General features: G+C 36.4%; 4 protein-coding genes across 6 annotated transcripts; 2 read left to right on the top strand and 2 right to left on the bottom strand.

The window, feature by feature from the left end:
- The first annotated feature begins 999 nt into the window (after positions 1-999).
- Positions 1,000-5,551, top strand: LOC143185408 (integral membrane protein GPR180). Of its 2 annotated transcripts, XM_076388381.1 has the most exons (6): positions 1,000-1,049; positions 1,755-2,228; positions 2,302-2,809; positions 2,885-3,022; positions 3,088-3,343; positions 3,410-5,551. In XM_076388381.1, the coding sequence occupies exons 2-6, from the start codon at positions 1,852-1,854 to the stop codon at positions 3,598-3,600; spliced, it is 1,470 nt and encodes a 489-aa protein (XP_076244496.1). In that variant the 5' UTR covers positions 1,000-1,049; positions 1,755-1,851; the 3' UTR covers positions 3,601-5,551. The 2 variants fall into 2 exon arrangements, with proteins under 2 accessions (XP_076244496.1, XP_076244495.1); XM_076388380.1 differs by lacking the exon at positions 1,000-1,049 and having other exon boundaries at positions 1,375-2,228.
- Positions 5,552-5,665: 114 nt separating this feature from the next.
- LOC143185410 (peptidyl-tRNA hydrolase 2, mitochondrial) lies at positions 5,666-6,189 on the bottom strand. Its single transcript, XM_076388382.1, has one exon. The coding sequence runs from the start codon at positions 6,187-6,189 to the stop codon at positions 5,767-5,769; it is 423 nt and encodes a 140-aa protein (XP_076244497.1). The 3' UTR covers positions 5,666-5,766.
- Positions 6,168-6,483, bottom strand: LOC143185411 (uncharacterized). The gene is made up of 2 exons (XM_076388383.1): positions 6,379-6,483; positions 6,168-6,307 (listed from the first exon to the last, which is right to left on the bottom strand). The coding sequence occupies exons 1-2, from the start codon at positions 6,481-6,483 to the stop codon at positions 6,200-6,202; spliced, it is 213 nt and encodes a 70-aa protein (XP_076244498.1). The 3' UTR covers positions 6,168-6,199.
- A 697-nt stretch (positions 6,484-7,180) lies between these two features.
- Positions 7,181-17,522, top strand: LOC143185407 (glycerol kinase 3). 2 transcript variants are annotated; one of them, XM_076388379.1, is made up of 12 exons: positions 7,181-7,310; positions 9,835-10,067; positions 14,335-14,414; positions 14,486-14,744; positions 14,827-15,044; positions 15,190-15,402; positions 15,491-15,601; positions 15,681-15,937; positions 16,024-16,229; positions 16,295-16,438; positions 16,512-16,598; positions 16,795-17,522. In XM_076388379.1, the coding sequence occupies exons 2-12, from the start codon at positions 9,890-9,892 to the stop codon at positions 16,890-16,892; spliced, it is 1,851 nt and encodes a 616-aa protein (XP_076244494.1). In that variant the 5' UTR covers positions 7,181-7,310; positions 9,835-9,889; the 3' UTR covers positions 16,893-17,522. The 2 variants fall into 2 exon arrangements, with proteins under 2 accessions (XP_076244494.1, XP_076244493.1); XM_076388378.1 differs by lacking the exon at positions 7,181-7,310 and having other exon boundaries at positions 9,637-10,067.
- The last annotated feature ends 136 nt before the right edge of the window (positions 17,523-17,658 follow it).

Genomic DNA, 17,658 nt, shown 5'->3' with positions numbered 1-17,658 from the left:
TTTAGTAAAGTGGGAAGTAATGTATCAATGCTACGATTGTAGCATGAATTGGCTTCCCAACGATTTTTATGCTTATATTTGTGTATAAATATCGTTGTTAACATTAATAAAATAAGATTAGACGTAAAAATAATGGAGAATTATTGTTTCTAGTATGGTAGATCATATATTCGATGCAGTCGAGAATGCTTTACAAGATGACGACCATATGCATTCTTCTAGCTACATAAAAATGGACACCTTTATTATTTTATACAAACATCGACTTTCGTCGACATAAATTAAAGTAGACCTAATATTTCTCATTGTCTCATTGAAAATCGAAAATTAGTGTTGTGACATTAATAAAATAATCGTTCTTTTGTCAAATATAAACGATTATTCGGAACACGTGAATGAATCACATCAGATTGATACCAAGTGCGAGGAGGGTAGACATGTTGTTTTAAACATTGTTTGCAAATGGCTGCAAAATGGTATATCTTATAGCGATGAACTAATTAATTATGTTGTAGTGTTTTAATACATTATTATATCACAAATGTGAAATATATCGCGTGAAAGTTATATATTTGACTTTGAATATGACCTTCCTGTTACCTTTTTTACAGGCACCAAAATATACTTTTTTTCTGCAAAGTGGATCTGGAAAGGAAAATAATGAAAACACATATTTTTTAATTAGACAGTTAGTGAGATGTTATTTCAACAAAAATATGAAAATTCGAATTTTTCATTTAAAATATCATAGTTTTTATTAAATATAAATACTAATCGGGAGAAAAAATTGTTTCACTATTTTATTTATTAAGTTTTAATTTATTTACAATCTTTCTTTGTTATGTATTTTCAAGAGAATATTTAGAATACTGTGATTTGGAAACGAAGCCATACAAAAATATGACTTGAACCAGTCATAGGGCGCGCCAGCAGCTTTAGAATTAAAACGAACTTTAATGTTCTTTAGCTAAAGCTAAAACTGATGAAGTTTGGTGAACTTTCCACTCGTAATGTTATACCATTTACGGTTATTCAAACTTTGAAAAGAGGTCTAAAAGATAATTTAATGATATAGTAAAAATTGAATTTGCATAATTTCGTACCATCAATATCGTTCTATCGAACCAAATAAATGACATAAACAATTAATTTTTGAACAATATTAAAATAGTTTAACATTTGCCTTGTCTTTATTTTGAGGTTATGTTTTAAAATCCCTAATATTGCATTAAACCTGATTTCGAATAATTTTTCATGCACTATCTATTAACATGCATAATGACCAATTCACTGTTTAATTTGTACATAGGTCCACAGCTCATATTACAAGCATAATACCTGCCATTTCATTGGGAAGAGTAAATTTAAAGAAAAACCATTTTACATTATAATTAGTTGAAGGAGGAAATTAGGGTAGAAAGGTTAACGATGCGTGTTAATATAAAACAGGGATATCGGCTGTTACGAACGCGTGAAAGTTTCTAAGAAGTAGCGACAAAACGTTTTGCCGCGGCTGGTCTCTGGGTGGGGAAAATCAATAGGAAAACCGAGTTGAAATGAGAAGTATGGGTCATTAATGTTTAGTGGATGCAACGCGTGGTGTTATTTTCGAATGTCCTGCAGACGTCTATGCGCCCGTGAACGTGTCCCCGTTCGTGTAGTCCTCGAGATGACACTTTCTAAAAGCGCTGTCTCTTGACGCACGCGGAAAGATTTTGTGGAACGTAAAACGCGCAACGGCGATCTTTAAACAGGTGCACCGATAAGGGGAAAATGTTGAGGAACTGTGCAATTGGTGGTTCTTGACATCGAACGCAGGAGACAGTACCACGCGTCTTGTTGTGCTTAACAATGATGCTCCATCGAAACATTTTGTTCATTTATCTAGCGTCCTGTATCTTAGCAGGAGTCGATTACGCGGAAACGACACACATCTCGGGTACATTTAATACGAAAGAGTTTTTTCGTTTTCTCATTAAATTTGGCTTCCAAAAAACTGACCGACATCGGCAAAAGGATTCGTACGGTTATATTTTCGGCAATGTTACGTCGAAAAGCAACTTCTCTGCGCCGATCACATTAGCAGTCTTAGATCGAGGTCATTTCTTAGAGTATTATGGCAATCGTACACTAGAAGACAAAAGTACAGCTTGTACTCTAATGTTCAGCACACTGAATCAAAGTTCATACGATGTGCACTGCAACGAAGAGGGTCAAGACTTTCTGAGGTATGCAGTTTACATGAGTCAGAGTTGACAGTGAGCAGGAATTAATCTGTGCATCTTGTTTTCTTTTCAAAAGGAGAGTACCTTGCCCCAAAGGGAAATTATGTCCAGATGAGGATTCCATATGGAACATTGTGAAAGGACATCAATTTACGTACGTCATACAAGATTTCTGGCAGCCAAGATTTTGGTACATGAGTTTAGTGGCTTGTTATAGAAACACAACCACCTGTCAGTGGGAATACTATGATAAAGAGAATGAATTAGAATATGATATTTGGTTAGTGAATGGCAATCCAAATACTAGTGGCCTAAATAGCTTGACATACCAGTTCTCGTATGACAGACAGAATACTATAGAATTGTACTTGCTGTTTTTCATGTGCTACATAATACTTGTGCCACTACAGTTATATGCAGTAAGATTACAAAAGCATCCTGTAACTAGATTATTCACTGCTAGTTTGTTATTAGAATTCATAGCTGTGTGTTTAATTTTGATACACGTGTTGAAATTTGCTCTGGATGGTGTTGGCTATGAACAGTTAGAAGTTGCTGGAGATATTTTTGATATTCTATCACGTGTAAGTTTTATTAACCAGTGAATTTAGTTTTGCATCATGTTTTATGTATTTCATTTTTACTATCATATATTGTAGACATCATTCATGCTGTTGCTCCTCTTACTTGCCAAAGGATGGGCAGTAACAAGAATGGAATTAACATGGAAGCCATTAGTTTTTGCCATATGGCTTTGTTATGGGATTGTCCACATTCTGTTGTATGTGTGGAATATGGTATGTTTTTATTTATTTTTATATACAATTAGAGCTTTAGTTAAAAATGTGTATAATACTTTTAGACAGAGGTTGACATTATTGAAGATATTGATGAATATCAGACATGGCCAGGCTGGTTCATACTTCTATTTCGAAGTGCAATAATGATTTGGTTTTTGTGTGAACTCCGAAATACTATGACATATGAACATAATACACAAAAATTGAACTTTTTACTTCACTTTGGTGCATCATCATTAGTTTGGTTTATTTATTTACCTATTATAGCACTTATAGCTCTTCAAGTAAGCGCATTGTGGAGGTTTAAACTTTTATTGGGTGAGTATGATGTTAAATTTCAGATTTTAGACATATGATTTAACATTTTTTATCTATGATTTATAGGTATTACATACTCGGCTGATTGTTTTGCATATTGTGTAATGGCACATTTGCTCTGGCCAACACGGAGTGAACAGTACTTTTTACTTGCACAAGGAGCAGATAATGGTGATGAACTTGATGAATTCAATGAAGCGCCACACGTACTGAATAATTATGTAGAACCTCCAGAACTTAGTAAAATAATTACTTAATGTCAAATCACAGAATGCAAAGGGTTATACAAATAAGAAATCAAACTTTATGGTTTGATGTATACTGTATTTGCCAAATGGTAAAATTTTATAGCGGTGATAATACTCTGCTACATGCTACTTGAGACTGATATATTCTGCACACTCTGTAATTAGGAATATACTAATAATCAAATTCACATATGTGATAGAAAGTCAATAATTGACACAAAAAAAAAAAAACAATGGGTGAGTATGATATGAGTACTTTTTCTCACTAATTTCTCGTTTATGGAGAAAATAAACACATCATTGAGTTGTAGCAATCTGTAGATAAAGGATGGTGATATTAAGAAATGTACATTTATAATTTCTGTGCAAATGTATATAAGAATAGCAATTAGCTGTCAACATTAAGTGATTTACTATGTTATAAGTAGTGACTACATAATAATTTACTACTTATTTATATTGCTCCTAAGAAACAATTTTTCTATCCCTATAAAATAATTCGATCATTTTTGTTTACTCATGTCATACTCTTAAATTATGTACATTTAACATGAATGATTTTAATTTCTTTTTTGTTAGTATTTAATCATTATGTGTAGAAACTATAGTAAAATAATTATACAACTACATTTAAGACACATTTTAACAATGTACTATGGTACACAATGTACACATTTTTCATGGTGTCATTGATGCTGCGTTTTGTAATTACATAAAATTTGCCATGTATGTAAATTATTATGATGCGTGCTTGAAAAGGTATGAAATCTTCAAATAAAATCAGTGTGAACTTCTTCGTATTGATTCTACTGAGAGATGTGTTTGCATAGAAGCATATATGTATAACTGTAATCTGTATAAATGAAACTGTGTACTAATATACTACTAAACACAAGATTTTCACAAAAAAATATTCTGCAAAATATTCTGGATCTATAATTTTTTCAGTATTACATCGAAGAAAGATATACTCTATTAAAATTCAAGTAATGAATCAAATTACTACAAATATATCTTTTATATACATGTATATTTTAATAACAGGGATTATTGTATTTAAATTCTTTTTGTTTTTCAAAACATTTTTACTTTTTCGTTATACGAACGTGCACCAACATATTAAAATGTTTATCTAAAGCATACAATGCTGATACTTTGTACAGAAATTATATTTCTGAATATCAGTTTGTGCTTGCACAGAACTTTCCTACAACAATTTTTGCTCAATCTTATAACAGATTAAGTATTAGAATAATCAAACATATACTTTCATAGAATGTTTATAAGTCGCGTGCATATTTATTAAAATATTGGTGCAATGTTTCTAATAGAGTAATACTTGTAGAAATAGGAAACATAATCGAGTATAAGATTTATGTTGTATAAGTGGAATACTTTCTTTGGACTAATTTATACATGACCAAGTTCAAAGAACAATGTAAACAATGGTTCTGAAAGAATCAAAGTTATATAGAAATACTCTCTTTTTTTATAGTACAGATAGAAGTGTTTACTATTGACAGAACTTATACAAATTTTGATGCGAGTTTTAAAATGTTGCTAGATCTGTAAAATGTGTAACATGAGTGTGTAATTTCAGAGTAGTGCAACTTTAACAAACAACTTTTGATCAATCTAAATGTTGTTATTGATTTTCTAACACATTTTGTTCACAGAATATGTAATGTACAACGGTAACATGTAAATCTAAATAATTTAATTTTAAATACTGGAATACATAGTATGGTGAAAGATATTGCTTTCAGTCATTTAGACTAAATTTAATATTCCTCTATACTATTATATGATGAATGTCATACTGTATATTCTTCTTGTCATGACAAAGAAAAAACATGCAAATTGTGCCGGCATAAATCTTGCATGCAAAGTTGTATTCTCTGTACATTATCAAAAAAGAAAAAGGTATAAATAAGCATGTTTCAATCTACCTAAGATTATATCAGATTTACATCTTTCTAACAAACCCATTTTATTTATACTAAACACATAAAAATAGGTAGAATGAAACAAAGCTGTAGCATTGTAATAAAGTACTAACTGAGACAAAGTATAATAGTATCAATACATTTATTTGAATACTAATAATTATCTAACTTTCTGTACACAAAACATAAATAATTTCATTGAATAGATGCAGTTTTTTATAATCACAACTTACATTAATTTCAGATTTGAAGTAAGACCATCTATGACTTGTTTAGGACCTGGTCCAATTCCAAGTGCAGTAACTGTACCAGGCTCTATCTGAGTTCTACCTGCATCTTTTATTAGAGCAATAATCAAACCAGCTTTACGGGCACTACGTGCTAATGCTACTAATCCTTCTTCATCATGTATTTTGACAACAACTTTAGGCTGACCTTGCAACAGCCAAGATTCATAGATTTGTTGATACTTAGAATTATTTATTGCTTGGCGGTAACATTCAACTGCAGCATGTGCACATTGTGCAGCAGTCTTTCCTTTTCCCATAGCTATGTCTGATCTTACAACTAACACCATCTTACAATGTTCAAAGTTAGAATACTTTAAATTATAATTAAAAACACGTGTTAAGTAATTTAATATTGCAGTCATATTTCTAGAATTAAGAGTAAGCTTCTTCCCGTTTTCTTTGATACTTATCCATGCACACTTTGAATCTTTTCACTTGCTCTTGACATTTCCTCCAATCTTGAGTTTGTGCTATACATTCCTGAAAATCGTTCAAAAATTAAAAGAGTTCCTTCTTGACATTATAGACTCGCCACTTCAGATGATTAATACTTGAACTTCATAATGTAATTCCATACAGCCGGTTTTCTTCAACATCTCTTCAACTGGATCGACAATGCTCTGTTGTTGTTCGATTGAATTTGATTTAATGGTCATGCTCAACTTAGGTAAACATACATAAATAACAATTACAAATCTATCGTCTTAATTGCGATAAAACTAATCTCTAATTTCTTGGAGGTTATTATTATTCACGTGTTCAACTCCATATACGTATGTCACATCATATACAATGAACGTGTGATAAGAATACACCGATGGTTCAGATTAAAAATATACCTGGTTTTAGCTCTTGAAAAACACATGCATTAAACGATTTGAATAAAAAGCGAGAGTAAAAAACAAATAGTTTATCAAATAATTTTTACGTTATATTCTCTGTCGCCAAAAACAAAGTTTAAAGGAGTAGGTAATTCAATGATGCAAGCGACCGATTAATATATTCAACCGCGAAATTTGAGTATTCGCTATTAATTTCTGTTTTCTCTTTACATGACACAGATTATAAAGATCTAGATTTTATTTGAAGTGTCGATTGTAACAATTGAACGATAGGTAAAGACGGTAAAGTCGTACAGTACAAACCTAGGAAATTTATTTGGTGAACTAATACATAATCGAAGTAGCGCGCAAGGCGCTGGCTTCGGCATATGACACGACTGCTGGCATTTCGAGTTTCCCAGTAGACCCAGTAACCAAACCATGGCGTAATGCAGTCGAAAGCATGACACATACCATGTCGCGGTGTTTGTATGTATGCCGCCAATATTGTGATCTTTGATTTTCATGCAGTATCATCTACCGTCTAGATACCTGTGAGCTTGGAAAGGTTGTCAATGCGCAAGTACTTAAACCGCAATTACGATTGCGTCCAAATTGGGGCGTTAAGGGCTCAACTACCGACCGTCAGTCTCAACACTTTCGTAAGTATTTACTGCAGTTTCCTTACTACCAATGACTTAAAAGATTTTCCTCCACTCGAAAGGGTTACGATTAACCAGGGAAAACAGCACGATAAAAACGTTTTAACCCTGATCATTGTTATTTTTTTTACGTATGTGAATCGCAAGGTGACATAACGATCCCACAATTCCATACGCACGTGGGTGATACTCGTTGAATATAAACGTATATGACACGATACAATCCTTATTGAATTTTATAATTTTATTTTCCTTTATTGATAGATAGTCAATTTTTTGTTATTGAAAACTTAAGGAAAAAGTGAATATATCCAGTGTCAAGTATTTATATTCTAATAATTCCCTGAAACCGAATTGTTGCTGCAGTAGCGTTACATATTCTTTTTTATGCATGTATTAACAAGGGAGACGTGTATTGAGTATGATAACTGATACTCCTAGGCAAGGTCGTCTGTGGCCTAATTTATACGTGTTATTTTACTCACTCAGTTGCACTTCTATTGTTCAATGAATGTATACGGGTTTGGAGTTAATTATTTTCATTCGCTAGTTTTTATCAATTGATGAGTTATTCCTGAACGAATGAATGCTTACAAATAATGATGCAACTTTGAATTGCAAATCTTGTGTCCACTGTATTGGCGTTATCCTCGCTGGCATGGAACGTAGACATTTTGGAAGTTCTCGTAGAAATACTTACCAGTAGTTTTATGGTAATGTATCACGATTATTAAAATTATAGAAGTATTTAATGTTACAGAACATATATAGATTTTTGTAGCTTCGATTGAGAATAGATCTCTTTATATTTTCCCGCCAACCTATGTTGCGCGACACCTAGGAGACAGCGGAGAACTACATTAGTTCCACAGTTGTCGCTAGGTGGCCATAGCTTTTTGGAGTTTCTCGTTAGTACCTGAAAAGGGTTCAGTTCGTATATAAGGAAGGGACGAACAATGAAGTAACGGGTAGTCTGATGCTTCCCGGGAAAAAACCAGCGCATTATGCGGCCTATATACAGACCACATCATGTCACTTTACAACTTAGAAAAAAGCGTCATCAAGATCGAAATAATTGATGTTGACTTTGATATTGACTTTGATATTGACTTTGATGTTGATAATGATAATGTTTACTTACTGTGGAAGTGCCTGTGAGACTATCTATTTTGCAATTTTTGTTAAAGTTCATGACATGTCATTTACACTTTTTTTCATAAGTTTTTCATTTGTTAATCAATGTTTTTTGTATCGTTATCGAGACTGCCGAGATTTTTGTAAGATAAGAGATATATAATGAACGATCATTTAAATAATTCAGACGCATTAACAATACTAAGGGGATTTCCGCTGGACAAACTGATAGAAGGAAAGAACGTTTCAAAGTCCATGTCATTATGACCACGTCATGGTATCCCTGTTAATTATTTCGTGTCAGACATTGATACTGAACATAAACTAAAGTATTTTTATTTTCGCATCTTGTAACGATAACTCGATTAACAGCGTAACGTATTAATTATCAACTAAACCTTAATTGCATTCCAAGTACAGAATATTTAACATGCCTGGTGATTAAATCATAATTTAATTAATGATACTTCTCTATTGGGCAGACCCTCATTTCGTCATAATGCCAATGAAAATATTTGTGGTACCTATTCAATCGCGAGACGGTCAAAGTTATCTGAATTTGCATTTTCCATACAGACACAGCGTTTTAACATTGACCTTCGTGAGGCACAATGACCTTCCATTTCCAATAGATATGATTCCAACAGACATGATTCGCAAAAACACTGGACAGAATCTACAATAAGTAATACCTTCGTGGTCCATTTTCATGCTCCTACCAAACAGTTGTCATAATTATCCCACGGACGTGCACATTGAATTTTTCTTAAAATAATAATTCCTGAGATCAGATATTCCCTGAGAAATTCCTCACTATCTATTCTAGTTGGGCTAGAAAAAAGTCCTCCCTGAAAAGGTCAAGAAAAGCAGTGCTTATCTCCTGGTTCCATTCAGATCCAGCCCTTCCCAACATCCAAAAGTGGTGTCACTCGAACGCTAGGAAAAGAAAGAGTTGGAGCATCGAAGTGGCGAACGATGAATCAGCGAATAGACGAATTGGCAGTCGGTAATGTCCGGTTCTCGAGACACTTCGGTGCGGTTAATTTTAGTGTCGACGACGTGGGCCATGACCACGAGGAGACGACGACACGCGGGACTTGACGACGACGGGACCAAACGTGACGCGGTACGGTAATAGGAGGCGTGGAAAGGGACACGGGGGCAGAAGGAGGCGACGTGCGACGGCACCGCTCGTTCTCGCGCATTCCCTCAGCCGAATGTGCTCGGTGCATCGGTGGCGAGCCTCGACTCTGATCCGGTTTCTGATCAGAACCGGTTTCTGCGCCGAGGCGCAACCCTTCTTCACTTTTCAGTCGGACGACAGTTCCCCGAGTGAGAGCCTAATCGCGACAGCCTCCGCGTGAACTCTCATCGCCGTTCCCTTCCACAGCGGAGCGAGGAGTACGCGCGCATGCCGCTCGTCTGAGGAGGATCGATCGTGGATCATGGAGAAGGAAAACGCGGACAGGGAAGTGACGAAGGAGGATCAGGAAAAGAGGACGGAGGAGGAGGAGGCAGAGGAGGATGAGACGTTCGACGAGAATGCCAGCTACCCGGAACTGGAGCGTACACAGACCGGAAGGAAAACTAGCATCTTTAAGTACTATTCGTTTAAGGAAAAGGGTGAGTTCAACCCTTGGTTCATTTCTTTACTCAATTACTTCTGGCAATAAAGGTGATGAGAGTCAGTTGAGGAAGATGTCTTTGCTGTATGATTTGAGTTCACCAATTATTTATACAGGCAAGAATTAATGACCGTATGTGAGTATCGAATGCTTGAGGAAGAAGAATTGATTCGACTTGGAATCTAGACATATAGAATTCTGCAATTTTCTTTCGGTATTTAATACATGGCAAAACTGATGAATTCTTTCTACGTTATGAATAGTTGAAATTGGAGCAGGCAGTTTGACGAATTCGATACCTGTTGAGACGTTCGAGATTGCCAGAGATATCTCTTCACAGATAATCAATAAGCGGAGTTTGACCTTTAGTCGTTCACCCTCGATTACAATCACATTCCTCTGTGTAATTCGACGGAAGCCAAGCATTTTCTTACTGCGGGCTTGAGCCTGGTTGGCAGTAGCAGAGGACGGGCAAAGGTGTGTCGTTCATGGTCGCGTGATACGCATTAGTAATCTTGCCAAAAATAAAAGGATCGGGATGAGTGACGATAAGCGTGCCGTGCGCCCCGACAATGTGTCTACATCGCGTGTAATAGCCTGCCATCGTCACGTGGATATCGGGATACTCGCGTAGGCGTTTGATAAGGAAATTTTAATGTCGATGTTGCACGCTTGCGCGCCTCCTACGCGTCTCTTCGACCACGTGTTCGCGCTGCAGACTTGGGGTAAATAGGGCGAGGTTTAGGGCTGGTCATGGAGGCACAACAGGTCACACTGTTACCTTACGCTTTAGGTCATCCAGAAAATTCATTTAACAAAATACAAGATTTAAATATTTGAAAATTTAAATATTTGAAAATTTGAATTATTTGAAAATTTTTATATTTGAAAATTTAAATATTTAAAAATTTGAATTATTTGAAAATTTGAATTATTTAAAAATTTTAATATTTGAAAATTTGAATTATTTGAAAATTTAAGTATTTGAATATTTGAATTATTTGAAGCATAGAAATTGATTTAAAGAAAATATGCCTCTTCGCGCACAGCGTTGTGGTCACTTCGTTACGCAATACTATGTTGAATAAGTTAGGTAACCAAAGGCAAGATATTTCTAAAAACAGCATTTCAACAAGATTTAGAATCTCCCTGATATACCTACAAACTAGAGCCAGATTTCTGAATGTGATTTTACAAGAAAAAAAAAAAAGAAAAAATATATTGGCGATAAGGAAATTGTGATAGGCTCACGTAGCGCGATTATTAATCTTCACTTCAGCGAGTCAAACGATAAGATTCATCGATGCTTGCGTGCAGATGTAGGACTTCGCCTGGTTTGCGACATGTATATGTACATCACCAGGTGGTGCATAATGCATCGCGTGAAGCATCACGAGATCAACATTCTCGTTGTCGCAGCTATCACTGCCAAGCGATGTGAGAAACTAATCCTCCGGCGCAGCTACACGTACAATACACGCTGTATATCTACGCATTGTGAGGGTGAACGTAATCAAACCAGTATTCAGGCAGCTCGCGAGGATTGCAATTCCCTTTTTCAAACAGCAGAATTATCTGCGTGCATACTACTTTCCGTATTTTCAACGAGGAAACAATTTTGTGCCTCGATAAGTCCATTACCTCTGAAATTATTTCAAGATAAGACTTTAGTCACTATCACTTCCAGCATGTATCCTCCAACAATTGCAAATTTTTATGCACAGTATACACACGTGCATGAAAAAAATAACAACATCCATTTAAGCAATTCTCGTATATTCACGAAACTTCCTACTATGCATTCTTCGACCTTTCACGCAAGGCTCAACTCCCATAAAATCTCTCGCAACCGTATTAGCAACGACTTGTAAAGGTCAGGAGGGTCGTACCGCGGTTAGGTAGGTCAACGGGCATTATTCTCCGCACGAAAGTTCCGTTCAGAGCGGTTTATCAGAAGCGGGAGATTTCTTCGGGCCAAAAGAGACCGGAGTTGAACTTTAGCCCAGTTTCGGGGGTCGAAGGGGAAGATCGATATCGCGATTCGGGTCGCGAGACACGAGCAGGGATGAATTCGCGCAGGGAATGAGTTATGCAACGGTGAACACGAGACAGCTGGGGAAAGAGTCCTTCGCTCCGAAGTAGATGATGCTAGGTGCCCGATAATGACGTGTCGCGGTTGTAAATACGGACGAGCCTCGTCGGCCGACCAATCCTGTGCGTTCTTAGTGTGCAACGTCACGGTGCATTCTATCGAGAGCGGGCTCCACTTCCATCTGTATATGCAGCTGCATACGTAGCTGCGTTGCACATGCATACGGATGCACTCGGATCGCGCGGACTTACGTGACGCGGATTTGAATCGGTCGCAGGGGAACTTTCACCCCTTACTGATTATGTACTCGATGCAATTTGCCTGCATTCCGAAAGCAGTTGTAGCTTGCAGAGGAGGTTCTTATGAGGCAATTTTGAGGGAGGGAAATCTGATTTGAATTTTATTATTAGGATGAGGAGAAATCGAATGAGACAAAACTTCTCTTATTTGAGTTTCTTTTAATTGTGAGTTAACAAGGGCTTTTTTTCTTTTTTCTTTTTTCTTTTTTCTTTTTAGAGACAAAAACGTCGTTTTTTCCGCATTATCAGAGGATGTCGTTCAATAAATTACGCGATGTCACAGTAATGATTGAACGACATGTTACATAAGCCTTCCCACGGAAGAGATAAAGCTGGAACTTCACATAGCTGCGATGCTATCAATCCTCGTGGTATCGTTTCGAATTACGTTCATCGTGTCTTTACAAATATGTTTTCGTTGGTGACGTCGCGTGACATGTTTTTAGATCAATTGCAATAACAAAATCACGTTTGCTATGATCGGATTGCGTGATCTAGGAGAGGTCGATAACAAATTAAATCACTCTGTAAGGTAGTTTTCCAATTTTTAAAAACAATGGTGAAAATTCAGTGAAGAAACATTTGTATACAGTATGAAAAATTAAACATATGTGCTTGGCCTCTCTATTCCATCTCCAGCAGAGTAACTATAGTTCGGTAATAAGAATAAGTGTTGAAGGAAGATATCTCTCTTTATCAGTCACTTAAAAGTCTTGGGATTCTTGAAAAGTCTCGGTCTAGATTCGTGAGCGAAAGAAGCACGAGATCCACGCGGTCATCGAAACGCTCTGATCGACTGTAACCGTGGCAAAAGCTTTCTTATCTCGAATTTCGTGAGGGAAACTTTGGGTCAAGAGGAGAAGATAGGGTCGATGTGCTTCCAACGATGACGAATCGCAATCTTTCCGTGTTCGACGCAAAGTAAACGAGTTACTATACACCGATTAAAAAAGGTGGCACATGTTCTTCCGTCATTCCTTCTTCTTTCGGTGTCTCGAGCGGAGCTTGTGTTGCCTAAGGCCACATCCGGCTGGTAGTGGAGAACTTGAAAGGTGATGACTGAAAATAATGGGATTTTATATCTAGTATAAATATTGAGTGCTTCGGAAGAATTTTTTGAGTGAAATAGTTTCTCCTCGGAAAACAGTTTCAGTGTTTGATGTTCAAACTATTCGACAGCCTTCAAGAGTTTCTTCTAGATGTAGTGGAAAATGAAGACTCGACCTTTTATTTTAGAGAGGAAGGATTTAAGATTTTTTATAATTTTATGTAGTATTGAAGACAAATGATTTGTAATTTGAAGAATAAAAGTATTAGGGAAAGCGAAGGAGAGCGATTGGAAAGGGAAGATAATTGATCTTTGGCGGAAAAGCAGAACAGACTGTGTTGAACTTAGAACTGTTGCGACAGACTTTGCCCAAAGTTCACTTCAGGTTAGTTACAAAAGGATGATATCAAAATGAGTTGTGACTTGACACGAGAGAGGTTAAATTGCTAGCGAATCAAAATGAGATAAATTTAATTAAAAATTGCCCTGCCATCTTTTATGGAGAATACCAAAATGTAATGAAGGTATCTTCGTGAATCGCGTGCCAAGTAGGCTTACCTCTAATCTCACTATTATCGTTTCAACCCACACGCAGGGTCATCGTTGAACTTAATAATAAGTCGTAATAACGAAAAATACCACCCATTAAGTCACCAATTTTTCTTCCTTCAAAGAAAATGATATAACCGAAGATAGTTGTAATCGGTGGATTCGTAGTAAAGTATGTAATTCAATGAAGCTTCGAACTTGAAAACATTGTAAGAAAAATGAACTATTCCGATACAAATCTACAAGATTTGCGTTATAAAATGTATCTATGTTGCAGAAACAATGCCAAGCTCGACGAAGAAATCTGGTCCTCTTATCGGAGTAATTGATGTTGGTACACGAACCGTTCGTTTCGTGGTGCGTATATTATTTACTTTCACTTCTCTACTTCTTTACTTTGCATTAACTATAAACTTTAACGTTTACAGTTATTCAAAGCGAAACACGTCGCCGAGATAGCATCCCACCAAATCGATATAGAGCATATTTCTCCACACGAGGGATGGGTAGAGCAAGATCCAAAAGAAATTCTTTTCGCTGTAAAGGCCTGTATCAAGGATGTCGTGAAAAGATTAGACGACCTCGGACTGAAGGTTGAAGATATAGTGGCGGTGGGTATCACGAATCAGAGGGAAACGACGGTGGCATGGGATGCAACCACTGGTGACCCATTGTATAACGCCATAGGTAAATCCAGAAAATTATCATATCGATTAAGAGTATAAAATTTGACCAGATTTTAAGGACTGATAGAAATATATTGTTTCAGTGTGGTCTGATGTGAGGACCGTTTCGATCGTGGATAAGATAATAGCGAAGTTTCCAAACCAAAGTAAAAATCATATCAAGCCACTCTGTGGTCTTCCGGTAAGCTCGTACTTCTCAGCCTTGAAGATTCGTTGGTTGAAGGATAACATTTATGGAGTCAGGAAGGCGATACGCGATAAACGGTGTAGAGTGGGAACCATGGACACTTGGATCGTTTGGGTATGTAAAACACGGCTGTGTTTAAACGATAGTGCTTATGTAGAATGCGCAAATTATCATTATACCTTACAGCGAGAAGAATGATAGATGATGAGCGCAAATGCAAGATCCTCAAGCGAATTGATTGAAAAAAAAATGGTTACAGAACTTAACGGGAGGCAAAGATGGTGGATTGTATATCACTGACGTAACGAACGCCTCGAGGACCATGTTAATGAACATAGAGACCTTATCATGGGATCCCACCTTGTGCAGATATTTCGACATTCCTATGGATATTCTGCCAGAGATTAGGAGCAGCTCCGAGATTTATGGGAATATTGCGATCGAACCGCTGAAGGGTATCCCTATATCCAGTGTAAGTTATATTTATAGATAAGCTTAGAGCAGAATTCAAGTGGAACACTCCTATTGAACATGGGACTTCATTCCTTTTTGCCTATTAGATTTTAGGAAACCAGCAATCTGCGTTGGTTGGACAGAATTGCTTCAAAAGAGGACAGGCCAAGAATACTTACAGGAGTGGATGCTTTTTGCTTTGCAACACTGGAACAACGGTACGTATAGTCTAAAAAATATACATGTATATTTGTGTAACTATTTGCACTTTTTTAACTCCTTGTTCTAACTTTTCAGAGAGTCTATTCTTCTCACGGATTAGTAACGACGGTGGCATATCAGTTAGGACCTAACACTCCAGCAGTCTATGCGCTGGAAGGTTCAGTCGCAGTCGCTGGAGCTGCTGTTAAGTGGCTACGCGATAATATGAAGCTAATGAAAGACGTTAATGAGAGTGAACTTTTAGCTGAAAGTGTGTCTAGCACTGGTGATGTATATTTTGTGCCAGCCTTTGCGGGTTTATACGCTCCATATTGGAGAAAAGATGCTAGAGGGTACGCATTAGTTTATAAATTAGTTGTCAGTCAGTACATACATTATCAAATCAGAAGTTTCTACATTAATGTATTTTTTTTTATAGAATTATTTGTGGTCTTACTGCGTTCTCCACGAAGCAACATATTATCAGGGCAGCGTTGGAAGCTGTTTGCTTTCAGACTCGGGATATTATAGAAGCTATGTATAAAGACAGCGGTTTTCCATTGACAAAGTTGCACACAGATGGAAAAATGTCCACCAATAATCTTTTAATGCAGTTGCAGGCAGACATTGCTGGTATACCAGTATGTAAGTATACTTAATTAAGTATTCAAATGGTAATAGAATTGTATATTAATGTTTTTTTACAATAGTTAGGTCAAGCATGCCAGACATCACAGCTTTAGGTGCAGCGATTGCAGCAGGTCACGCAGAGGGTGTAGATGCTTGGGAGCTTGAAGGGGAAGAGGTAGAAACAGTATTCAGGGATACGTTCTTACCAACAATAACACCGGAAGGTAAACGTGTTTCGGATTTAATGACCTACTTCATATATTTACTTATGTTATAACATATTAATTTTTTTTGTAGAGAGGGATGCGAGGTATAAGAAATGGAAGATGGCAGTCGAGAGAAGTTTAGGATGGGCGGCAGTTAAGAAATCTGACCAAATGACAGGTACATTTAATCGTATTATTTCAAGTGTGATCGATGTTCTCTTTTGAATTTGTTGTATATACGTCTTTGCTTTAATTTGAAAGCATAGATATGTACTTAGCAGAAGAGTGTTTTATGGTTTTGGATCACAGCATGCTTAGTGGTATGAGAGAGTTCTATCAGTATTATGAAAGCAAATATTTTTCCAATGTTTCAGATGATAGATACCGCGTTCTGGCCTCGATTCCTGCAAGTTGGTTCTTAATGACGAGCTTTATTTTACTACAATTAAGCTATTATTTAGAAAATCGGTGACAGCGTGTTTATGTTACCGCAACGGAGATTCAGTTAGGCGGCAGACAGCCTATGTTTTAATTACAAGCTCAAGTAGGAGTCATGCTGCCAAAAATTTAATTATCAGTAGTCGACCAAAAAATACGAGAAAATAGTACAAGGAACTACTTTGGCTCAGTAGAATTACTTACACGTTCGCTCGAACTTGCCAAGCAGAGTTGAAACGTATATAATAATTAAAGGAAATGCAGAACGACAAAGTTAAAATAATCAAACGACAAATTTCGAAGGAAAAATGTTTTAAAAAAAGAAAGTATTGAAAAACCATGCACAGTAACTCGAAATAATTACTCATTCGCTACCGTTTATCGTTCACTGATGCAAGATAACGTGGTATTTCGTGAACCATTAATGTTACGGTATACAAAGTATGATAGTTACCTGAAACAGATACAGTGACGCATAATTTCCTATAATTATAAGTGTACAAACTATTTCGAATATTTACAATTAATTTAATTATCATTACTTGGTCTATCTTCGTCGGCTTCTTTTGTACTTCTGACTTATTCGTTACGTTGTTAAAGTCTACATTGTTAAAATAATTGTATCATAAAATGAACCATGGAAATACACGTTCGTCTTGTTTTATGCCTCCGTTTCTGAATTTTCCACAAAAAATCGAACGAAGAGTGGATAGAAATTTTGGAACCCTTTCAGCTGAAGTTAGATTAATTGAACAGTTTAAATTTGCCGCGCGGTGAGTGGCGCCATCGAGCGTCATGCG

The sequence above is a fragment of the Calliopsis andreniformis genome, chromosome 12 (assembly GCF_051401765.1).
Source record: "Calliopsis andreniformis isolate RMS-2024a chromosome 12, iyCalAndr_principal, whole genome shotgun sequence".
Lineage (NCBI taxonomy): Eukaryota > Metazoa > Arthropoda > Insecta > Hymenoptera > Andrenidae > Calliopsis > Calliopsis andreniformis.
This window is presented reverse-complemented; position numbering and strand designations above follow the sequence as displayed.